This window comes from Trachinotus anak, unplaced genomic scaffold (assembly GCF_046630095.1).
Source record: "Trachinotus anak isolate AG129_WGS33_773 ecotype Australia unplaced genomic scaffold, CSIRO_AGI_Tana_v1 ptg000034l, whole genome shotgun sequence".
In the NCBI taxonomy this organism is placed as follows: Eukaryota; Metazoa; Chordata; class Actinopteri; order Carangiformes; family Carangidae; genus Trachinotus; species Trachinotus anak.
The window spans coordinates 7,139,439-7,158,805 of NW_027273885.1; the positions used below are offsets into that span (position 1 = coordinate 7,139,439).

Below are 19,367 nucleotides of genomic sequence, written 5' to 3' on the forward strand. Positions count from 1 at the left end.
TAGCTAAAAAAATGTCTAAATAACTTAAATTAAAACTAAAGTTTGTGTGGCTGTTTGACACATGGTGATCGCCTTCTTTTTAATCTAAGCTCCCACTGCATGGTCTCACATGCTTTTAAGTCATCCATCCAGTCCATATTTTGTCTTTTACACTGTCATCCTAGAGGTGGATGTTGTGGCAACCAGCTGTTCTTATTGTCATTTGCCAGCCGGGTTGTTTCACCAGTGGAGACCTTTGAGAAAGAGCTGAAAAGACTGACGCAGGCAGAACGCAGCAGAACTCAGGGGACCCACAGGGAGAGCCCTTCGTTAACTTTAATGACTCCCACTCCGCCAGGGTTCAAATTCATTTGATCTGTGGGACCTGCTGTACTGCAGGCATATTAGACCAATTAAAGCACGGCACAGGTGTCTCCATGGCAAGAAAAATGATTGTATACTAAATATTTATCTCTATTCACTTAGAGGTCAAGGCTATAATGTTATATTTTTCCAGAGGAGTATGTTAACTGGTGGGGGAAAAGGCCTTATTGCCTCCCCAGCATGAATGATAACAAGGCTTTTAGAGCAGACTAAGGCCTGTTGTCAATCCTCTTATATTGTGCCTCACTGAAAATGGATTAGAGAGTAACACCTACGTTTTGGCCCCGGGTCACTTTGGAGGGATTTGATTGAATGGGCCTGTAGCTAACACTGGCCTCCTATATTTATAATACATCGAACACCTTTCCATGTTTATAAATCAGAAACGTCCTTTGAGGGAAGAGAGCTTATTATTCTACCGAATTTGCCTTGTAACTCGATTCGGATGATATCTTTTTTTTTTTTTAACAAACATACATATGACAGAAAGAAAACCTGAGGGGCCAGGGGTGTTTTTTTTTTTTTTTTTCCTCCTTCAGACATGCTGCCTGTGAGCGGAGGTGTTTGTGGAAACGCGCAGGAGCCTTCGGAGGCGCTGACTGCGGGGTCTAAGTAGCTCTCCAGGGTGCTGAAGCTGTCCCCAGCCGTGCCTGTCACTCTCTGCCCCGCAGTCCAAACACCATGACTTTGTTCTTTCTCTGCAAGAGCGACGCCGTGGGTCCTCGGGGTGAATAGGTAAAGTTTTGGGGATGGTCAGCTGAGGGTTTATGTGGAGAAGCAGACCCGGAGAGGACACCTGTGAGATTATCTCATCGGACTCTGAAGCTGTCCTGATGGCATCAAAGACGCGGTAAGTTATTTTAGTTTAGCCATTTATGATCCATGATTTTTATTTTGAAATCTAACAATTCCCAGAACATTTATTCCCATCTATTTTGCAGGTGTCACTGGTCTAATTGATATTAGAGTGAACACAAAGATTCACTACCTTGGACAGCCTGGAAGGAAAATGCAACATATTCCTCCAAATTTCAGAGGGACGCTATGGGAGTCCAGCCATCCATACATTCCCATCATTAAAAGCCGACCCACTCTAACCACACCGCCCTTTTATAACTTTCTGTTATGGGTCCTCCTCGGAGTGTTGACGTTCCCTTGTTGTGTCCGATGTTTGATATTCAAAGTGGGGGTCTTGGGGCCTTGGAACTGCGACCCTGTGTACTACAGGGCCCTGCCAGCTGCGGCCGCCAGGCTCGCTGTGAGCCGGATAAACGGAGACCTGAACCTGGATCTGGGCTTGAAAATGGACTTTATCATCCTCCAGGAGCCCTGCGAAACATCCAAAGCCCTCACCGCCTTTATTTACTATGAGAATATGGCGGATGCGTTTTTGGGCCCCACCAACCCCGGATACTGTATTGCAGCTTCTCTGCTGGCCAAGAACTGGGATAAGGCCATCTTCTCCTACGGCTGTGTTAACTATGAGCTAGTCCGCACCACAGGATACCCGACTTTTGCCAGGACTGTACCGTTCCCCACTGAGGTGTTGTTCACCGTGTTGAAACACTTTAGGTGGGCCAGTGTTGCGGTGGTCTCATCTAATGAGGACATTTGGGTGGATACTGCCGGGAGAGTGGCCACTGCTCTGAGGAATAAGGGGCTTCCCATTCGCATGGTTACACCCATCGGTATGAATGAGACAGAGGTGGAGAGCACCCTGAGGAAGATCCAGGCTGCAGAAGGGATCAGAGGTGAAGAGCTGGTGATAAAATATATTAGATGTATATGTATATGTGTATATTAGTATGTGTAAGTAGAATAAGATCACAGTCAATCTAGTACTGACAGGGGATTTACAGAAATAAATTATCTGTAATATGAAAACACAGCAAGCAGATATTACATCACAGGTGAGCAACAGTCAGCTGTCCTGATTTGCCCCACAAGAATATTCTCACATCTTAGCTTACACACCCTCCTCATTAAGCTTACCATTCAGTCATCTGACCTGGAAGCCATTTTGACACTGCAAATTTCACCTTGTGGTTGAGGTGAACTGGTACAACGACTTCATTTGTCTCGTTATTTATCAGTGCCTTAATCCCGCAGACCACCAGAGGACCCCAACTTCTCTTTTTGTGGTTAATTTTAGAACGAGTGGTTACTTTCAGCGACTCAGCCAGTTTGCATCCTATTGAACTGTCTTAACAGTAATGACATGATAGTTAAATACATTATTATATTTAAATACACTGTCACTCAATGAAGTAGTTTTGTTGTAAACCGTCTGTGTAGATTACAGTCACTCCACTTGAGGAGGACACTACAGTACTCTTTGCTACGCTGTATTTGTTCGCACTACTCACCTGCTCACACATGACTTCATTATAATGCTGAGGTCAGAGATCATATTATCTCTCTACATGTGTCGATCTCCATAAAACAAATATTTGATTACATTTTTTTTCCTTGCCTGTTTCAGCCATAATCATGTGCATGCACTCAGTCCTGGTTGGAGGTGAGCAGCAGGCTACTTTTCTTCTCAAAGCCCAGGAAATGGGTCTGACCTTGGGGAAGTATGTGTTTGTTCCCTACGATACTCTCCACTACAGCGTGCCCTACGCCAACGTCTCCTATGGGCCCCTGAAAAACAACAGCAGGCTGCAGGAGGCCTATGACGCGGTGCTCACTATCACTGTGGCCTCTGAGCCTTTGTCCTTCAACGAGGCGTTCACTGCAGCCAAGAGGAGCAAGGAACTGACGCTAGCTGTGCAGGCAGAGCAGGTAGGAACTGTTAGGATGTTACACCAGGGAGTTAAAGGATAGAGTCCCACGTATAAAGCATGTCTTAGAACTATATTCCCATGCCCACATGTACACTGAAAAATGTAATGGTTGCTGCAATTTTCATACCATGAAGTGATCCATCACTCAAATATAAGATTGCAGTCCTCAATATATGTAAACTTGTTCAAAAGTTCAGCCAAAACTGATAAATGAGTTGGTTTTTTTTCACTTAACTTTGTTTTGCTTAACAATGTTCACTCGACTATGTGGTTCCATTGCTGAGTGTAACCTAGATCTATGAGATACAACAGGGACAGTCTGAAATCTGCACCCGATAACTGGGTACAACCCTAGACTTCTTGCTTTTTCACAAAAAGTTTAACTTAAAGAGGATTAGTATTTTTGGACCCAATTTATGCCTGTGCTTGTTGTTGTTTGTTTATGATTGTCATTTTTTGTTTATGATTGTTTGTTCCAAAATTTATGAGAACTTATAAAAAATAAAGTAAAAAAAAAAAAGGGAAATTAGTGTGAGTTAGAGTAATCAAATATGTATCTTCCATAGTCAGTCTTTTTCAAAATTCAGAATTCCCTCTTTTTGTTATTTTGCCATTTCTCCATTGCAGATCTACAAGAAAGGACAGTCCAGGCATAAACACAAAGAGTTTATTCTAATATTAAAATGATGTCCACAGATACCTCACATTTGAAGTCAGGCTTATCATTCTAAATACATCCCATATTTAGTATTTTTGCCTCCATTATCAATTGCAAAATCTATATGTCAGAAAAACTCATTTATCTGTTGCTATACTTTTATAGGGAGGACAATATAGTGATATAATATAGTAACACATCATGTCTTCTCTTGTGCCCCAACCAACAACCCTTGATCATCATCACAGGTTAATCCATTATTTGGGACCATCTATAACAGCATCTACCTCCTGGCTAAGTCCATTCACAATGCCAGGAGAGCAGGCATGCAGCTGTCAGGCTCAAACCTGGCCTACTTCACAAAGAACACAACCTTCAACGGTTTCAACCAGAAGGTCATGGTGGACACTGCAAGGGAAGTCAAGACCAACTATGTCATCCTGGACACTGACAACAGTGGGAGTCAGCTATACCAGACTTATATGGTGGATCTGACGTCCGGAGAGCTTCGTTTTGCGGGGAGGTCCATTAATTTTCCAGGAGGATCCCCTCCACCATCTGATTCCAACTGCTGGTTTGAAAAGAATGCCATCTGCTCAGGAGGTATGATATTTCAGTTTGGCATGTATATACATTCATGTTTGTTTGTGAATATCGGTTTGTATGGACGTATTTCCTGAAGTCTTCACATCTTTATGGCATGCATTTCATAGCTTTTGTCACTTATTCCTCAAACCTCGTTTCTTTCATCATCCTCAGGTGTGGAGGTCATCTATATCGTAGTGGTGTTGGTTGTCATCTTGACTCTGGCTGTAGGAGGGATCGGTATAAGTTTTTATATCAGGTACACTAAGTTATTTTAAAAAGGAGTTCAAACCACACTATTGATCACCTTTAGCTATAGCAATATGTTAGAGAAACCTTTTTAAATGTTCTCAACAAATGTCCTTCCAGGTGTCAAAATTTTGGCTCTTATTAAATATCTTTTGACCCGATTACCACATGCTAACATTCTCCTACAAACCTGTAAGCTTTTCTTGGCCATTATCTTTCTTTGCTCCAAAGATGATCTCTGGGACAGTTTTTGACTTTTCTAAATCTCATTGGCAGGCGGCGACTCCAACAAATCCAGCTGGTCAAAGGTCCCAATCGGATCTTGCTTACCTTAGAGGATCTCACTTTTATCAACCCCCAGCTTAGCAAAAAGGTAAGGAGCATTACTGTATCCTATATATAAAAAATTAAACTTCAGGACATTAATCTATTGACCACATTTTTATCCAATTTTCTTGGAGATAACACGCTGAACGTTTCAGGATACAATTCATTTTTATCAAATCTTCCCCTGTAATGTTTGATGTCCCACAGAAAATCACTTTGGAGGATCTGAGCGAGTCCAAGAGCATTTTGGAGGAGAAATCTGCAGACCGCTCACACTCTGTAAACAGCATGCAGACAGCAACTCACGAGACTACCAATGTTGCCGTGTATGAGGTAGGTTACACTGCAAGAGCTATTGCACTTGTTGCTTCAGCCTGTACTGCAGCACAATATTTAAACATTCAGGGAGTGATGCTTTTTTGAAGCATATGTCAGGGCCAGTGATACTAAATGGTACATTTTTTTGGTGTTAGAGTAGAGTCAATTGTTCTGGTTCTGGTTCTGGTTTTGTTCTTCTTTTTGTACTCTCTAATGGAATCACTTTGACTTGATTTGTATAAATGTGTATCCTGTGAGATTTGTAATCTAGAATTACCACAATACCTGCAAACAGATGCTGACAAATGCTGACATGGTTTGGGTCGTTTATCATTGGAAAGAAGGCATACTGCTACATTTCTTAGCAAAAAGAAAAGACATGCTCTCTAATGGTTTTAAACATCTTTAAGGAAGTAAAACCTTCAATTTTTTATTTGCATCATTTCCAAAACCTGCAAGTGGAAGACAATCCTCCTAACACCAAAAAAATTTGATGGCTTTGTAACAGCATGGCTTATTTTCCAGGGCGACTGGGTTTGGCTGAAGAAATTTGAAGATGGCCACTTCAAGGAGGTGAAGCAGAGCACCACAAAGATTTTCACAAAGGTAGAGGAACATGTCTTGATCGGGGGGGGGGGGGGGGGGGGGGCAACAGGAATACAGAGTTGAATCTTTACTCAAACTAAGTGATTTGGAAATGCTACACAGTGTCTCAAATGTCAGTGACTTTTTATACTGTTGATACTGAACCACTCAACAAATATCGCAGACAAGACTCTGTCAAAAGGCAAAAGCTGTCCATGGATTCAGTACATTAAAATGGTATTATGGGTATCTTAACATAGCTTCTTTTCCCTTTTCTTGTATTAACCTGTTTATTCACCATTACTCTCTCAGATGAAGGACCTGAGAAACGAGAATGTCAATCCATTCCTGGGCTTCTTTTCGGACTGCTCCATGTTTGCAGTGGTGACAGAGCACTGCTCGCGTGGCAGTCTGCAGGACCTGCTGAGGAACGAGGATGTTAAATTAGACTGGATGTTCAAGTCCTCACTTCTGCTTGACCTCATCAAGGTAAACATAAATATAATGTAGGTGATGAAAACCTGGAGGTTTTTTTTGACAACCCTGCTTGTCATTTCGCAGTGTTTCTCAATAATGAATTTTACCTCCGATGTATTATGCAAGTTAAATGTGTCTTGCTTCCAGGGTATGAAATACCTTCACCACAGAGAATTCCCCCATGGCAGACTAAAATCTCGTAACTGTGTGGTAGACGGGCGTTTTGTCCTCAAGATTACTGACTATGGCTTCAATGAGCTGCTGGAGACTCAGAAAGCTCCCATAGAAGAACCTCCACCTGAAGGTAAAAGCCTTAACCCTAACCTGGTGGAAATCACAACACACTTGTTTTTTTTATTAGACAAATGAATGTGAATCATACATGATATTTTTTTAACTGATAATGTCCAGTGATGCACACACACAAAGTCATAGTTAGAATTCAGCACCATTGGCTGATATCAGATCCTTCTTTTTTCCACTCAGATCTATTTTGGACAGCTCCAGAGTTCCTGAGAGACCTTGCCAGCTCACGTAAAGGGACCTGCAAGGGAGACGTGTACAGCTTTTCTATTATCCTCCAAGAGGTGGTGGTCAGAGGGCCACCTTACTGCATGCTGGGTCTACCACCTGAAGGTACTGTATTTATCCATCACAAAGGAGGAGGTGCAGATAAATAGAAGCAGACAAATTAGAGAAGGATGATTCAAAAGTTTTGAAACAAGTGAGATGTAGATTTCAGGAACATGTCACCAACACCGCCAATATTTCTGTTTTTGTATTTCTACCATGCAGCAGAGCTCACAGCCAACTGAGTGATATAATACTGATACATATTGTAGTTTGACACTGGATTAATGTGTCTCATCTCTACCATCTCCTCACCAGAGATCATCCGTAAGGTGAAGAAGCCTCCTCCAATGTGCCGCCCCACCGTGGCCCCTGACCAGGCTCCACTGGAGTGTATCCAGCTAATGAAGCAGTGCTGGAGTGAACTGCCTGACCGCAGACCAACCTTTGACGAGATCTTTGACAGGGTAACTTTTTGAAGACACCCTTGTGGCCTTCTAAACCATACAGTTGTTATCTCACTCAAGTAAACGAGTCTTAAAAATATGCGTCATACTGTTTAACATGAGTCTGTAATTTTATTTTGCCACCAGTTCAAGCTAATCAACAAGGGTAAAAAAACCAACATCATTGACTCCATGCTGAGGATGCTGGAGCAGTACAGCTCCAACCTGGAGGACCTCATCAGAGAGAGAACAGAAGAGCTGGAGGTGGAAAAGCAGAGAACAGAAAAACTGCTGTCAGAGATGCTCCCACCGTGAGTTAACTCATACACAGTGATCCAATCCACACTGTGAAGTTAGGAAATAAATGTACTGTCTATTACCTAATTGTCTGAATTTCAAGACTTTTCTGTCTCTCTATCTTCAAGTTCTGTGGCAGAGGCTCTGAAGACCGGTGCCACAGTGGAGCCAGAGTACTTTGACGAGGTGACGATCTACTTCAGTGACATTGTAGGTTTCACCACCATCTCCTCGCTGAGTGATCCAATCGAGGTGGTCGACCTTCTCAATGATCTGTACACTCTGTTTGACGCCGTGCTCAGTAGCCACGATGTCTACAAGGTCAGAAAGCGTTCTCGATATTTAAAAGGAAACTCTTTTTTTCAATCAGTGTGCTTGAAATGATGATAGGTTTATGGCCTATGAATGCATTCTCCAGCATCTTAGCAATATTCACAGAAATGTTGTCTCAACCTAACATTGTCGAATGGTGAACAGGAAGGTAACATAGTAAAGAGGTGTAGCCCAAGACCTCATGGAGCCCTGAAAGATACAGTTTGAGTCATGTTGTTCAACAGCATATGTCTACAGTACACATACAGTAAGCAGTGACACAAGCTCATTTGTCTATAACTACATAAATATGTTGGCATTGCCCAGGTGGAGACCATTGGTGATGCCTACATGGTAGCATCAGGTCTGCCAAAGAGAAATGGCAACAAGCACGCTGCTGAGATCGCCAACATGTCTCTGAACATCCTCAGCTCAGTGGGAACCTTCCATATGCGGCACATGCCAGATGTGCCGGTCAGGATACGAATAGGAATCCACTCAGGTGAGCCCTGTTCAAAGCCAGAGTCCTCGTCACCCATTTTTACATTTATTTACCCTCTGCTCCAGTTGAGCAGGTGGTCGAGTACCTACAAACATACATAAAACTTAACATCCCTGAGGCTCCATAGTGACCGGTGACTGTAGGACTGATTTTGACAGGTGAACTGAATGTTTTGTCTTGAGTCTACATCAAAGGTAACATATGGTCTTATCCATATATTCCTCTACAGTATTAATAAAAACAGTGTTCGACACCAACACAATAGCTTCTATTGTCTTGAATTGTACTTTGCTATGTCCCAGTCTCAGTTTCAACTCAGTTGCATAATTTAGAGTCTCACTATTGAATCCATCTCTAGACTGGCAAAGCTCCAAGTGTTATTTCATCTACCACTCTCGAGCACAACTATAATATATCAGATGCAGCAACCATTTATCAAATGAAAAACTGAAAAAACAAACAGCGATATAACTACTCTTTTTCTTAATCTAATTCTCCAACATATAATTTTTTTTCCCCACAAAATGGCATATTTGTTTTCTATATGTGTTTGCAGGGCCCTGTGTTGCTGGGGTGGTAGGTCTGACAATGCCTCGGTATTGCCTTTTTGGAGACACCGTCAACACTGCCTCTCGAATGGAATCCACTGGGCTGCGTGAGTATCCTGAGCACATCTCCCAGTCTGTATTTTTGTGTTGTGTCATGTTTTGTTTTGGTCCGATCTCCCTCTCTTCTCTTCTTTCCTCAGCTTATAGAATCCATGTGAATTTGAGCACTGTGAAGATCCTCCATTCTCTTAATGAAGGTTATAAAATAGATGTCAGAGGCAAGACAGAGTTGAAGGTAACATTTCACCTCAGTGTTTGGTGATTATGGCAATAATATTTTAGACACTCAGATTCTACTAATCCGTACCTTTTTTGTTTTCCTGCTAGGGTAAAGGTATTGAAGAGACATACTGGCTTGTGGGGAAAACAAACTTTACAAAGCCTTTGCCAAAACCACCAGAGATCAAACCAGGGTAAGAGCTTCATCTCACTGTTATTATTCTCATACTAACCTCTCATCTGATCAAAAACTGCCATTAACCTGTGACTGATACACATTGGATTCATGCAAGCTGCAACTATCCGCATGTCACTACAGGGAAAACAATCACGGGCTGAACCCTGAGGATATAGCTGCGTACAGGAGAAAGAAAGCTGAGAAAAAGGCTTGACCTTCTTAGTTCAAACACAGGAGGTAGAGACCTGCATGCCAGCTGGTGTTGTGTTGTGGAAATGTCATAGTGGCTGTCGGTTTCGTTGTGACCAAATGCGCTGACACAGTTCCCTTTCACTGAGTCATGAGCCTTGGTGATGGCTTTGTGATTAACTAGTCTCATTAATCTCTTGACTTTATCACCTTCTACATCTTCTTAAGCAGATTGGGGAAAGCCCTCTTTGTTGGCTTCATTTTCTTTCTCTTTTATTGTGGCTGGCACATTTTCATAATTAAGTTTTAACATTCGTTTTACTGTTCGTGGCAACATTGCTGCGCTTTTTGTCTGCTTTGTGGTGCAATTTCTTAGTTTTACTGTGTCTTTACACCCCAGAGCTCTGCTTAAAAATGTCTCTGTAAAATACAGTATTGGTCTTAACTCCATCCTCTGTCTTCACTAGGGACAACTGGCAGGAGATGGTGACAGAGGAGATCAAGACACTTTTTCGCAAGGCCAACAGGCAGGTGGACAAGAAGATCTAAATGAGAGGAGGAGGAGGAGCGAAGATGTGAAAGAAAAAAAACTAGAGAAGAAGAGAGGAGGACACATCCAGGGAAAGAAAGAAACAAAGAGCTGGGAGGGGCAGGCAGAGGAGAGAGGGCACTACCCAGCCTCTCACTGTGTCTTAATGCAGACTTGTTTAATAGGATTATCCATCGACTGGCTAATCTGCCTGCAGCCAACGCAGCAGAACACGACGGTGCTAATGTAATGAGAGTTGTCGCATTACCTGCCTACGTATCTGCTGCCGAGAAGCACAAGGAAAGCGCACCCGCCCCTTAATGAAGGATGCACTCATTCACTCCTCTCTGTGCACACTGGCCACTGAGTGGTCACCTATTTCAGGGCAACCAGAGGTTCACCCATCGGAAGATTGAGCGCCCCAAAACGCCTATTTCAAAATGAAATGTTATTTTTTTCTGGTGATCATGTCTGTTATTAGTTTGTCATGAAAGCTCATAATAGAGTTGTGGAGCCAGGGCTGTTCCTTAGCTATGGCTGAATATTATATGTTATTAGCCCTCCAAAGCTGGAGGCAAAGGCTGCTATTGTATATAACTATCAAAAGAGAAGAACAGAAATTTGCCACTTTTATTTCTACCCCACTAGAACTGAAGGAGAAAGAACAGTCCATACATGTCCATTCATATAATTTTTTTTTTCTAAGTTGTCCTCCTTTTATTGGTTGATACTAATGAAAGAAGTGAAATGATTCCTTTTTTTCTGCTATAGTCAATTACATTTTTAAGTCCTTTAAACTATTTCCAAAGTGCTCAGTGATGGATTTATTCCACTGACACGATACTATAACGCTTGATATCAGCACCTATAATTCTAGTTCAAGTAAATTGAATTGACTGTTTGAGCTACATCCCTGAATCATCCATCAATAATAGACCTGTGATACAAAGTTATAAATGATGTGAAAAAATACCATTCATAATGATGATCAACATTTCTACATTTTAACAAGTAAAAATCTTGCTTTTTTCTGCTATCAAAACTTTACACCCTCTCTTTAATGTGTCAGTATAAGAACACAGTCTGTGTGTGTGCCTATTCACGCAACAATTTTATTTACAACATAAATTAACCATTCTTGACTAAAAAGTCAGTAGATTTTGTACATAAATCCATAAATGTTTGAGAGAAGCAAACTGAGTATACAATATTAATCATATCTGGGAGTGTTACAGCTGCTTTTCCCAGCGTCCTGTGCTGCACTATATTAATCTTCTACGATAGTACATTAAAAGACTTCCAGAGGTTTAAGTGTAGTTTTCCTCACAGAAGCATGACGTGTGTGAGAGCTGTGCACTGGCTAAACACTGCCATCTAGTGTTCAAATTAAGACACTTGCTGAGAGGCAGTGGACAGATTTTTTTATTATTGACTGCTTCTGACTAAAAGTGTAAAAGCCACAAAATGTAGATGCTCACTGCAGATTAATAAAATGGGATTTAGGTGTAAGGGAATACCTGAGAGCACAAACTAAAAAAAAATGACACGAAACCAGATAAATAATAATGATATTAAAATGTGTTGATTAATAGAAGTGCATATGTAAGTGATGATAGAAGTGTATTTGTGAGAGTTTTGACCTTAACCCCAAAATATAGTCAAGTATAAGTGTCATCTCAAACCCTAATATTGTCTTTTTTTTAATTACATTTGGAAATAATCCCCTTACATCCCATGATTTTATGTTGACTATAGGAGAAGCTTAACTCATGCTTGATGTACATCAGTCAGTCAGAAACATGTACATTGTGCAATTTATATGTGTTTATTTTGTCTCGTGTATTATTCCTGCAATGCAAAGTACAATGTGTGTGCAAATATCACATGATAAAGTAATTAAACTATTGATTTGTAACATCCTAATTATCTTCCTTATAGTTGTTTTACCCTTTCCAAGCAGAGGGTGGTGCTACAGCTCTTACACAGAAATCCATCTAAAACCATTAATTACTTACAAAGGGATTGTATTATTTTTTAAGAGAGATGTATTCAAGATTTCCTTCGTGCAAGCTGTGACATAATTTTGTGATTGAATTTTGACAGTACATGACAACAAAAGTCTTGAGATGATGCTTTGACCATGTGAAAGGCGTAACAAAAACTGCTGGTTTTGATTCTTTTGTTGACCTGCTGTTGAGGTGCAGCTACAGCTTTTCATTCGCTGCACTGGAACTGCAGGAGATTAAGTTTCCCACTCACCGTGAGAACCCTGCACTCCAGTTTTGCCACTGCAGAGTCAACTTTTCCGCTGGTTGGGAGATCCCAACAGAGATCCCACTGACTTATTTAGCCTAGTGATGGTTAAAGAAATATACCACAAAATTCTCTGGATTGCTATCTACAGGAGATTAGCAATATGAGGAAAAGGACGGCCATTGTCATATCCCTGCATTCCAGACCTGCGGGATTGTTTGACTTCCAGCCAACTGGAAAGATTGTTATCTCTTTTCCTTTGAGACATTAACTCTAGAGCGCTCATTCCTCTGTTCTACACTCCATTCAGACACACTTTTATAAAAATAGGACACACACACAAAGACTCTTTTCTTTATTTTTATTGAAAAATGAACACAATATTTCATAATCACACAATTCCAACAGCTTCTTTGTGGAAAATACCTTCAGCAACAGTATGGCTGGCAAGTGAACATAAATTAAGCCCCTGATGCAGCTGATGCAGAGGAACAATTCAGTGCAGTGCTGACTGGAGGCAAAATAAGGGAGGGTGTGACACAGAACTGTAAAACAAGCTTGTGCAAAGATCTTTTTTTTTCTTTAAACATTAAAGATAATGCAAGAAAACGCACATTGATCGTGGCCGAACAAACACAGGCAAAAATAGGATGTAGAGAAAAAGAGATCATACTTAATATAAGCATGTTGTCTGCTGTGCCAACTGCCACGTGTTTATGGAAATCTCATAAGGCACATTTGTGTTTTTATGTATGAATATGGACATTATTCGAGCCAAGGGGGTTTAGGACTGTGGCTTAAAGATACAAAATTGTTCCCTGGGAAGGTTTAGTGTGTCTAAAAACAGTAAGCTCAGATATTCAGTCCACAGACTGTCTATTGGAATGTGCTCATGAGGTAACAGTCATACCAAGAAGCAAACACAGGATCCTGACATAATTTCACATAGCTACCCAATGTGAGTCAAAACATTAACATTAAAGCTCATCACGCATCTTATCCCCTTTGGGTCTGACCACTCTGCCGATGTAAAGGATGGAGTTGGTCTTGTTGTCCTTCACCAGGAAAATGAAGGGGTGATCCACGTAGAAAAGTTTGGGGTTCCTCAGCTTCTCAGTGCCAAAGATGCTGGTGTCGTATGGATTTCCCTCCACGTCCAGCTCCAGGGCCGATGCATGGAAAACGTTGGAGAGGTAGAGGTCCTTCTTTCCAGAGATGTTGGACAGGTCAGCCTTGCCTTTGTCGACCGCCTCGGTCAGGCCAAGCTCAGCCAGGTGTTTCTGGAAAAAAAAACAGAGAAACAGATTTGGTCAGCACACAGGGTTTGGTTTATTTTTGGATTTGAATGTTGTGATAACCATCAAACCACCAAATTGCCACCATTTACCTGCAGATTGTGGCTGACTTCCACAGAGATCTTAGGAAGAGAGATGGCCACAGCTTTGTTCTCCATCTTGCTGAGCCAAGTGTCCACTTGCTTCCTGGTCAGGAGTTTCTCCAGGCGTTCCAGGGGCTCCAGGTGGTAGGGCATGATGAGGATCATGGAGGCCTGCTTCTGGCCCAGAGGCATGTTCAGCACAAAGATACGGTTCTCTGTGTCCTCGTAGAAGTCATACAGACCTGTGAAGAGCATCCAGACCAATCAGATACCTTATCTTGCTTGCATTCCTGCTGAAGCTGTTATAAGTTCTGAAGACATAATAAGATCAGAAACAGAGATGATGGAGAGGCTCACCTGTACGATGCATCATGGGAACTCCAACGGTGAATGAGCGAGTAACTAGGAAACCTCGGGTATCCACCATTTTATCATGGAACTTCTCATCCCAGTGAGCTGTGGGACAAAATATTAAAGGCTCTGTTACCCCATCTTTTTTTTTTCTCCACATTGCAGTTATGATCAAAAACATAAAATTAACCAGGCTTTGAATAAAAGACAATGTTTAAACTCACGCTTGAAGAACATGGCATTGACAATCATGGCTCCATCTGGGTTCTGCACATCCTTGGTGATCTCAGGCAGCTTGCCATCTGTTGACTTTGCCGCCCATTCATTGATGGAGTTCACAGCGCTCCTCTTGTCCCTGAAGTTAATTTTCAAATGGTCGTAGTTGTAGTGCTTCTTGCTGTTTTTCACAAAATCATCGACGAAGGACACGGAGCTGGGGCCGTAGAGGCGGTTGTTGATCTTCCAGGTAGTGTTGCGTGTCTTGGCGTTGCTCACCTTGGAAGGAGCAACATATAATAAGACAAAGGTGCAAAATTGCAGATCTATATTGAAGCTTCTTATGGTACCAACACTGAATTATTAAGGATGGCAGATGACATGTCGATAATGAGGTCTAATGTACTGTATTTTATATTGTTGTATGTACCTCAGAGAGCAGTTCAGACAGCCCTGCGTGCAGATGCTCATCCTTCAGCTTGTCAGCACTGAGGACAGTTTTGACCTGAGAGGCAGTGGAGGCCTTTCCACCAAGAGCCACTATCCCCAGAGAGGAAGCCACCACCACAGGAGAGATGAGGATGTTCTCCGTGTCTTTCTCCTTTGCCATGTTGTGGTAGAGGCTAAATCAAAATCACAACATAATTTATTTACTTGTGTTTTTCTGAGAAAAGTGCTTCAGCAAAATTTTGGAAACCCTTGAGACCATAATCAGACAACTTTAAGTTAAAAAATGTGTCACCATCATAATGCAGATGCAGACCTAAAAGCCAGGTTGGCGCTGTTGTCAGCCAGCGCGGTGGCATGGCTGCTCAGCTTCTTATCCTCTGCGGAGGCCACGAGGGCCAGCAGACAAAGAGCTATGACGTTTGTCATCCACATCCTGTCTGTCTCCAAACGCAGCTGTAGCAGCCTGCGAAGAAAGGAACAAAAGAAAAGGCAGGGTTAACATGACTTAACCTGGATTGTTTGAGTAAAATCAAATAAATAAACCATATACAAATATTGAGTTTGAGATGGACGGGACATTTGTGGAATTAATATATATCCAGAACTGTATTCATTTACTAAAAATATATATTTGGTAGAAAGAAAACGTGAAACTGCCAGGACACAGATTGGGATGTGATACTGTAGAGGCAGGGCAGGGTCGGCTCAGCCCACACAGAGGCTCGGGAAGGCCTCCAGTTTGAGGCAGACATGTTGCTCGCCACGTCAGCAGCAACTGGAGGCTCAGCTGTACAGCTGGAGCTGCCGTCCACTCAGAGAAAGGCTCTGTGCTGACTCAAGGCTGTAATATGATGCCTCCCTGTTCACTACATTTACTGCAATTCATGCAAACTGTTGCACATCTGCACTTTGATGATTTCAAGTACCTACTCCTCCTTAGCCAGTACAAATAAAGGATCAGAAATCTCTTTGTTAGATGCATTTAAATGTTCTCCGTGGCAACACTTTTGTCCCAGAGAAGGGCGTGGGCCTGATGCAGGCTCTATCTTACTCACTTGTTCAAACAAAGGACCAAATGTATATAGCCTAAGGTTGTAATTAACCAGCTGCCCTGGTGTCTCTAAAAATGTTACTGACTCCACTCCACCAGTGCATGGGATATGTTGTCAGCATCTCTATTTGCATATTTGTGGTACAGCAGAAATGACTTTTGCTTCATGTTTGGATACCTTGAGATGCTTTGATGTCTGCGATTTTCATTCTGAAAGACAAGAGGTGTATGTAATAATCTCCACAGAGCAGGCAATGAAACATTATTCAGGCTCTGATGGAAACATTTCGCGTTGTCTAATTCCTCCCTATTTCCCAGTTTTCATCCATTAAACTAAGTTAAAACATCTAAGGTAAAGTTACTGCACTAGTTAGTCATCACTTGTTCACAATCAGACACGTACGCTGTTTTCATTGGCTGTGTGTGACCCAGAAAAAAAACTTTCATCCAATCAGCTGTGCCACAGTAGAGCAGCACTGATTTGTAGAGGACAGATTTGAGCCTCTCCTCAACAAAAAGCGATAGATCAAAGTTAATTTTTTTTTTTTAGAAAGAGCCAGATTAGTTGCATATATGGAACTTTTTTTTCAGTGAGTTTGCACTTAAATGCATTTCAATAGACAACAAAGCAGTGGCATGCGAGAGGCAAAAAGCTTTGCTGGGATAAGTTGCATGAAAACTTTAAGCTCTGCCAAGAAATGAGTTTGTTTTCCTTGCAAACAAGTATAAAATATTCTGTGAAATGTGCAGGTCAAACAGCCAGAGAAATAGCAGTAAATTTCAAACTGGTTAAAACGGAACAATGTTGCACTATTACTTTAAGCCTTAAAAACGAAGCAGCCCATTTACGCTCTGCATTCCTTCCTGAAAACAAAGACAGTTATCTTCCAATCCTTACCTGGCACAGATTCGCAGAGTGTCTCCTCGGAGTTGTGTTCTGTGGATTGTCTAACTCTAACACACTCTCCTGCTCTATATAGCCGGAGAGAGAATTTTCTAGAAGTGGGAATGGAATATTCAAATGAGGGTGTCTGTGTTTTCCTCAGGAAGCTGGCAGCTGGGAGGTCCCACAGGCTGGAATGTAAGGGGTCGGCTGATGTTAACTCCTCCGACCTGATCTGGGCTCAGCTTTGAAAGTTTCAGGGGGGGCGGCTGCACACAGAAACTCAGAGAAAATCTGATTGTGGGTCAGTTGTGGCTGCTGATGTATAGGAATACTCCTCAACCTCTAGGTCCCAGTGCTGCTTGCTGACTCAATCTGCAACACTGGTTTCATCACATATAAAAGATAAGGATAAAACTGTGTTTTAATATGCACTGAATGATTCTTTTCCATAAGAAAATACAGTATGTGGCTTGCCAAAGCTTGTTTTTACAGTTCTAGTTCTTGCTACATGGAGTGTGTGAGCCTCTTTGGGACACCACCCCTCTGCATTCTCAGCAGCCAAGACACCAGTGAATGGAAACAACTGTTCTCAGAGGACACAAAGTAATTTACTGTTGTTAACCTCATTAGACCGACGTCTAATTTCAAATGTAAATGTCCAGAGCTTTAAAAGCGTCATTCAAGTAGTGGTCATGCTTCACAGAAGTTGCAAGATCTCCAGCCCTGCCCCCATCCATCTCCCCCACCCCCACAGTGCCACGTCTGTCCAACTCAGCTGCTGATTGCAGGGTGCAGGAAGGATGGGGGTGTTATGGAGGACCACTGTCGTAAAAACTGTCGTGTTCTGACCAGGACTTCCTTTCTTTATTTGTGAAAGAACATTTTAAACAAAATAAGGTGTAAATATAATGTATGAAAACCTGTTCAGTCTTTACTTGAAAACACCAGGTTGATATGAGATTCTGCATCATGACATCAAAGATAAACAATGTTAGCCACAATGTTAACTCTTTTTCTGTACAATCTTTCTAAAGATATAGAAATAGAATTTGCCAAAATCATAACCACTATAAAAGGAACAGGGTGAGACCTTTGATAGACGAGTTATCATTCTGTATTATGCACAGTATAAAATACTGATCATGGTGTTTAACACATTCCAACCTGAGGAATTCCTTCTCTTGATCACCAAACCCCTCCTCTTCTGCAGCCCTCAGCAAACTGTCCTGACATGCCAACTGGTGAGTGACTTGCCCCCTTTTTCTTTTGACTGGTCGGGGGAGGCATCCAGAAAGTTCTACTGAAGTTTGAGGAGAACAAATCCTAACTCCATAGTTCAGCCATGGTCACTAGGCTCTTGCAGAACAACTAGTCAGATAAAAGTCAGATATCATCATGAGTCATATGTTGGGGACAGTGACAATTAACAATTTAGACTTGACTTGTGAGATTTTTATATGTGGTACGAAGGCACACAAATAAGATGTAGTAAGAAAAGGATATATATGTAGTTACAGTAAAGGGGAAATTCATTTTGTAACAGTTCATAATCTCATCCCAAATTTACAATAGAGATACTGCATTGTTATGTGAGCCTTATAGAAAAAGGTCTAAGAATAGTGTATAAAGGTGTTTTTGATGAAAACAATACATATTAATTATTTTGTTTCTTTAAGGGAGTATAAAAGAGCCAGAGAGGTCATCTAAGATCACAAACCCTGTGTGTGACCTCTTCATGCTGTATATACCACGTGTCTGTGTGAGCATAAAGACTCTTCCAGCACTTTTCTGAATCACCGCCACACACGAGCAGTTTAAGTACTGTAATACTGTCATCTTTAAAATATGGTGGGTAAGGACGTCAGAGCTATAGGCACAGCAATAAATGATGCAATATTTCAGCACAGTGAAAGTGAAAAGTAAGAACAGTCAGGAACCGGGCATACGCATGTCACGTTTTCTCTACTACAAAATCTGAAATAGGAGCAGGAATAGCAGGTCTCAGAGGGCGGAGCAATTCTTACATAACTACAGCTACGAAATGCTATTTCAGGGACATAAGCCCATTCAGCATCTGCACGTCATTACACTGATCTCAGCACCAGTGTTGGTCGGCTTCATCCTCAGCTGAGTCTCCCTCTTTTGCTTTCCGGTTTCTTTTCTAGTTTATACATTTGGATTGAAATGATGTCAACTATGTCCATACTGTACTATATCTATACCATACTAATTCTGTCAACTTTAGGTAGAATAACATTTTGAAAAAATGATCATTAATGTATTGTTTAGAAATACTGACTGGAAAAGGTAAGGTAACCATTATTATTTCTGTTGTAAGTGAGTAATATTCATGCTGTTATTTGGTACATTTTGTAAGGAATGGAAAGCAAACAGTTATTCATGCATTTGCATTATAGTTAAAGTTGCTACTGTAGAGGAACAGAGCCTCTTCGAGACGTGACAGTGTTGGGTTTCCTCTCTAAAATACTTTCCTTATGGCCAACATTATTCACTGACTGCAGCGCTACAGAAACGCATCCATGACTGTGTAAAGAACCCATGAAGGACTAAAAACCAAATATTG

General features: G+C 41.5%; 2 protein-coding genes across 5 annotated transcripts; one reads left to right on the forward strand and one right to left on the reverse strand.

Moving 5' to 3' along the window:
- The first annotated feature begins 657 nt into the window (after positions 1 to 657).
- gucy2f (guanylate cyclase 2F, retinal) lies at positions 658 to 10,355 on the forward strand. 2 transcript variants are annotated; one of them, XM_071471775.1, is made up of 19 exons: positions 658 to 1,213; positions 1,305 to 2,114; positions 2,846 to 3,147; positions 4,056 to 4,410; positions 4,567 to 4,651; positions 4,918 to 5,014; positions 5,176 to 5,301; positions 5,812 to 5,892; positions 6,184 to 6,360; positions 6,496 to 6,652; positions 6,835 to 6,984; positions 7,237 to 7,385; positions 7,512 to 7,675; positions 7,790 to 7,982; positions 8,301 to 8,475; positions 9,032 to 9,130; positions 9,224 to 9,318; positions 9,411 to 9,496; positions 10,137 to 10,355. In XM_071471775.1, the coding sequence occupies exons 2-19, from the start codon at positions 1,373 to 1,375 to the stop codon at positions 10,216 to 10,218; spliced, it is 3,315 nt and encodes a 1,104-aa protein (XP_071327876.1). In that variant the 5' UTR covers positions 658 to 1,213; positions 1,305 to 1,372; the 3' UTR covers positions 10,219 to 10,355. The 2 variants fall into 2 exon arrangements, with proteins under 2 accessions (XP_071327876.1, XP_071327877.1); XM_071471776.1 differs by lacking the exon at positions 10,137 to 10,355 and adding an exon at positions 9,622 to 10,110.
- Positions 10,356 to 12,797: 2,442 nt separating this feature from the next.
- Positions 12,798 to 16,950, reverse strand: serpinh1b (serpin peptidase inhibitor, clade H (heat shock protein 47), member 1b). 3 transcript variants are annotated; one of them, XM_071471778.1, is made up of 8 exons: positions 16,796 to 16,910; positions 16,076 to 16,107; positions 15,160 to 15,309; positions 14,827 to 15,019; positions 14,405 to 14,675; positions 14,187 to 14,285; positions 13,839 to 14,071; positions 12,798 to 13,731 (listed from the first exon to the last, which is right to left on the reverse strand). In XM_071471778.1, the coding sequence occupies exons 3-8, from the start codon at positions 15,276 to 15,278 to the stop codon at positions 13,429 to 13,431; spliced, it is 1,218 nt and encodes a 405-aa protein (XP_071327879.1). In that variant the 5' UTR covers positions 15,279 to 15,309; positions 16,076 to 16,107; positions 16,796 to 16,910; the 3' UTR covers positions 12,798 to 13,428. The 3 variants fall into 3 exon arrangements, with proteins under 3 accessions (XP_071327879.1, XP_071327880.1, XP_071327881.1); XM_071471779.1 differs by lacking the exon at positions 16,076 to 16,107 and having other exon boundaries at positions 16,796 to 16,950; XM_071471780.1 differs by lacking the exons at positions 16,076 to 16,107; positions 16,796 to 16,910 and having other exon boundaries at positions 15,139 to 15,280.
- Between the last annotated feature and the right edge of the window lie 2,417 nt (positions 16,951 to 19,367).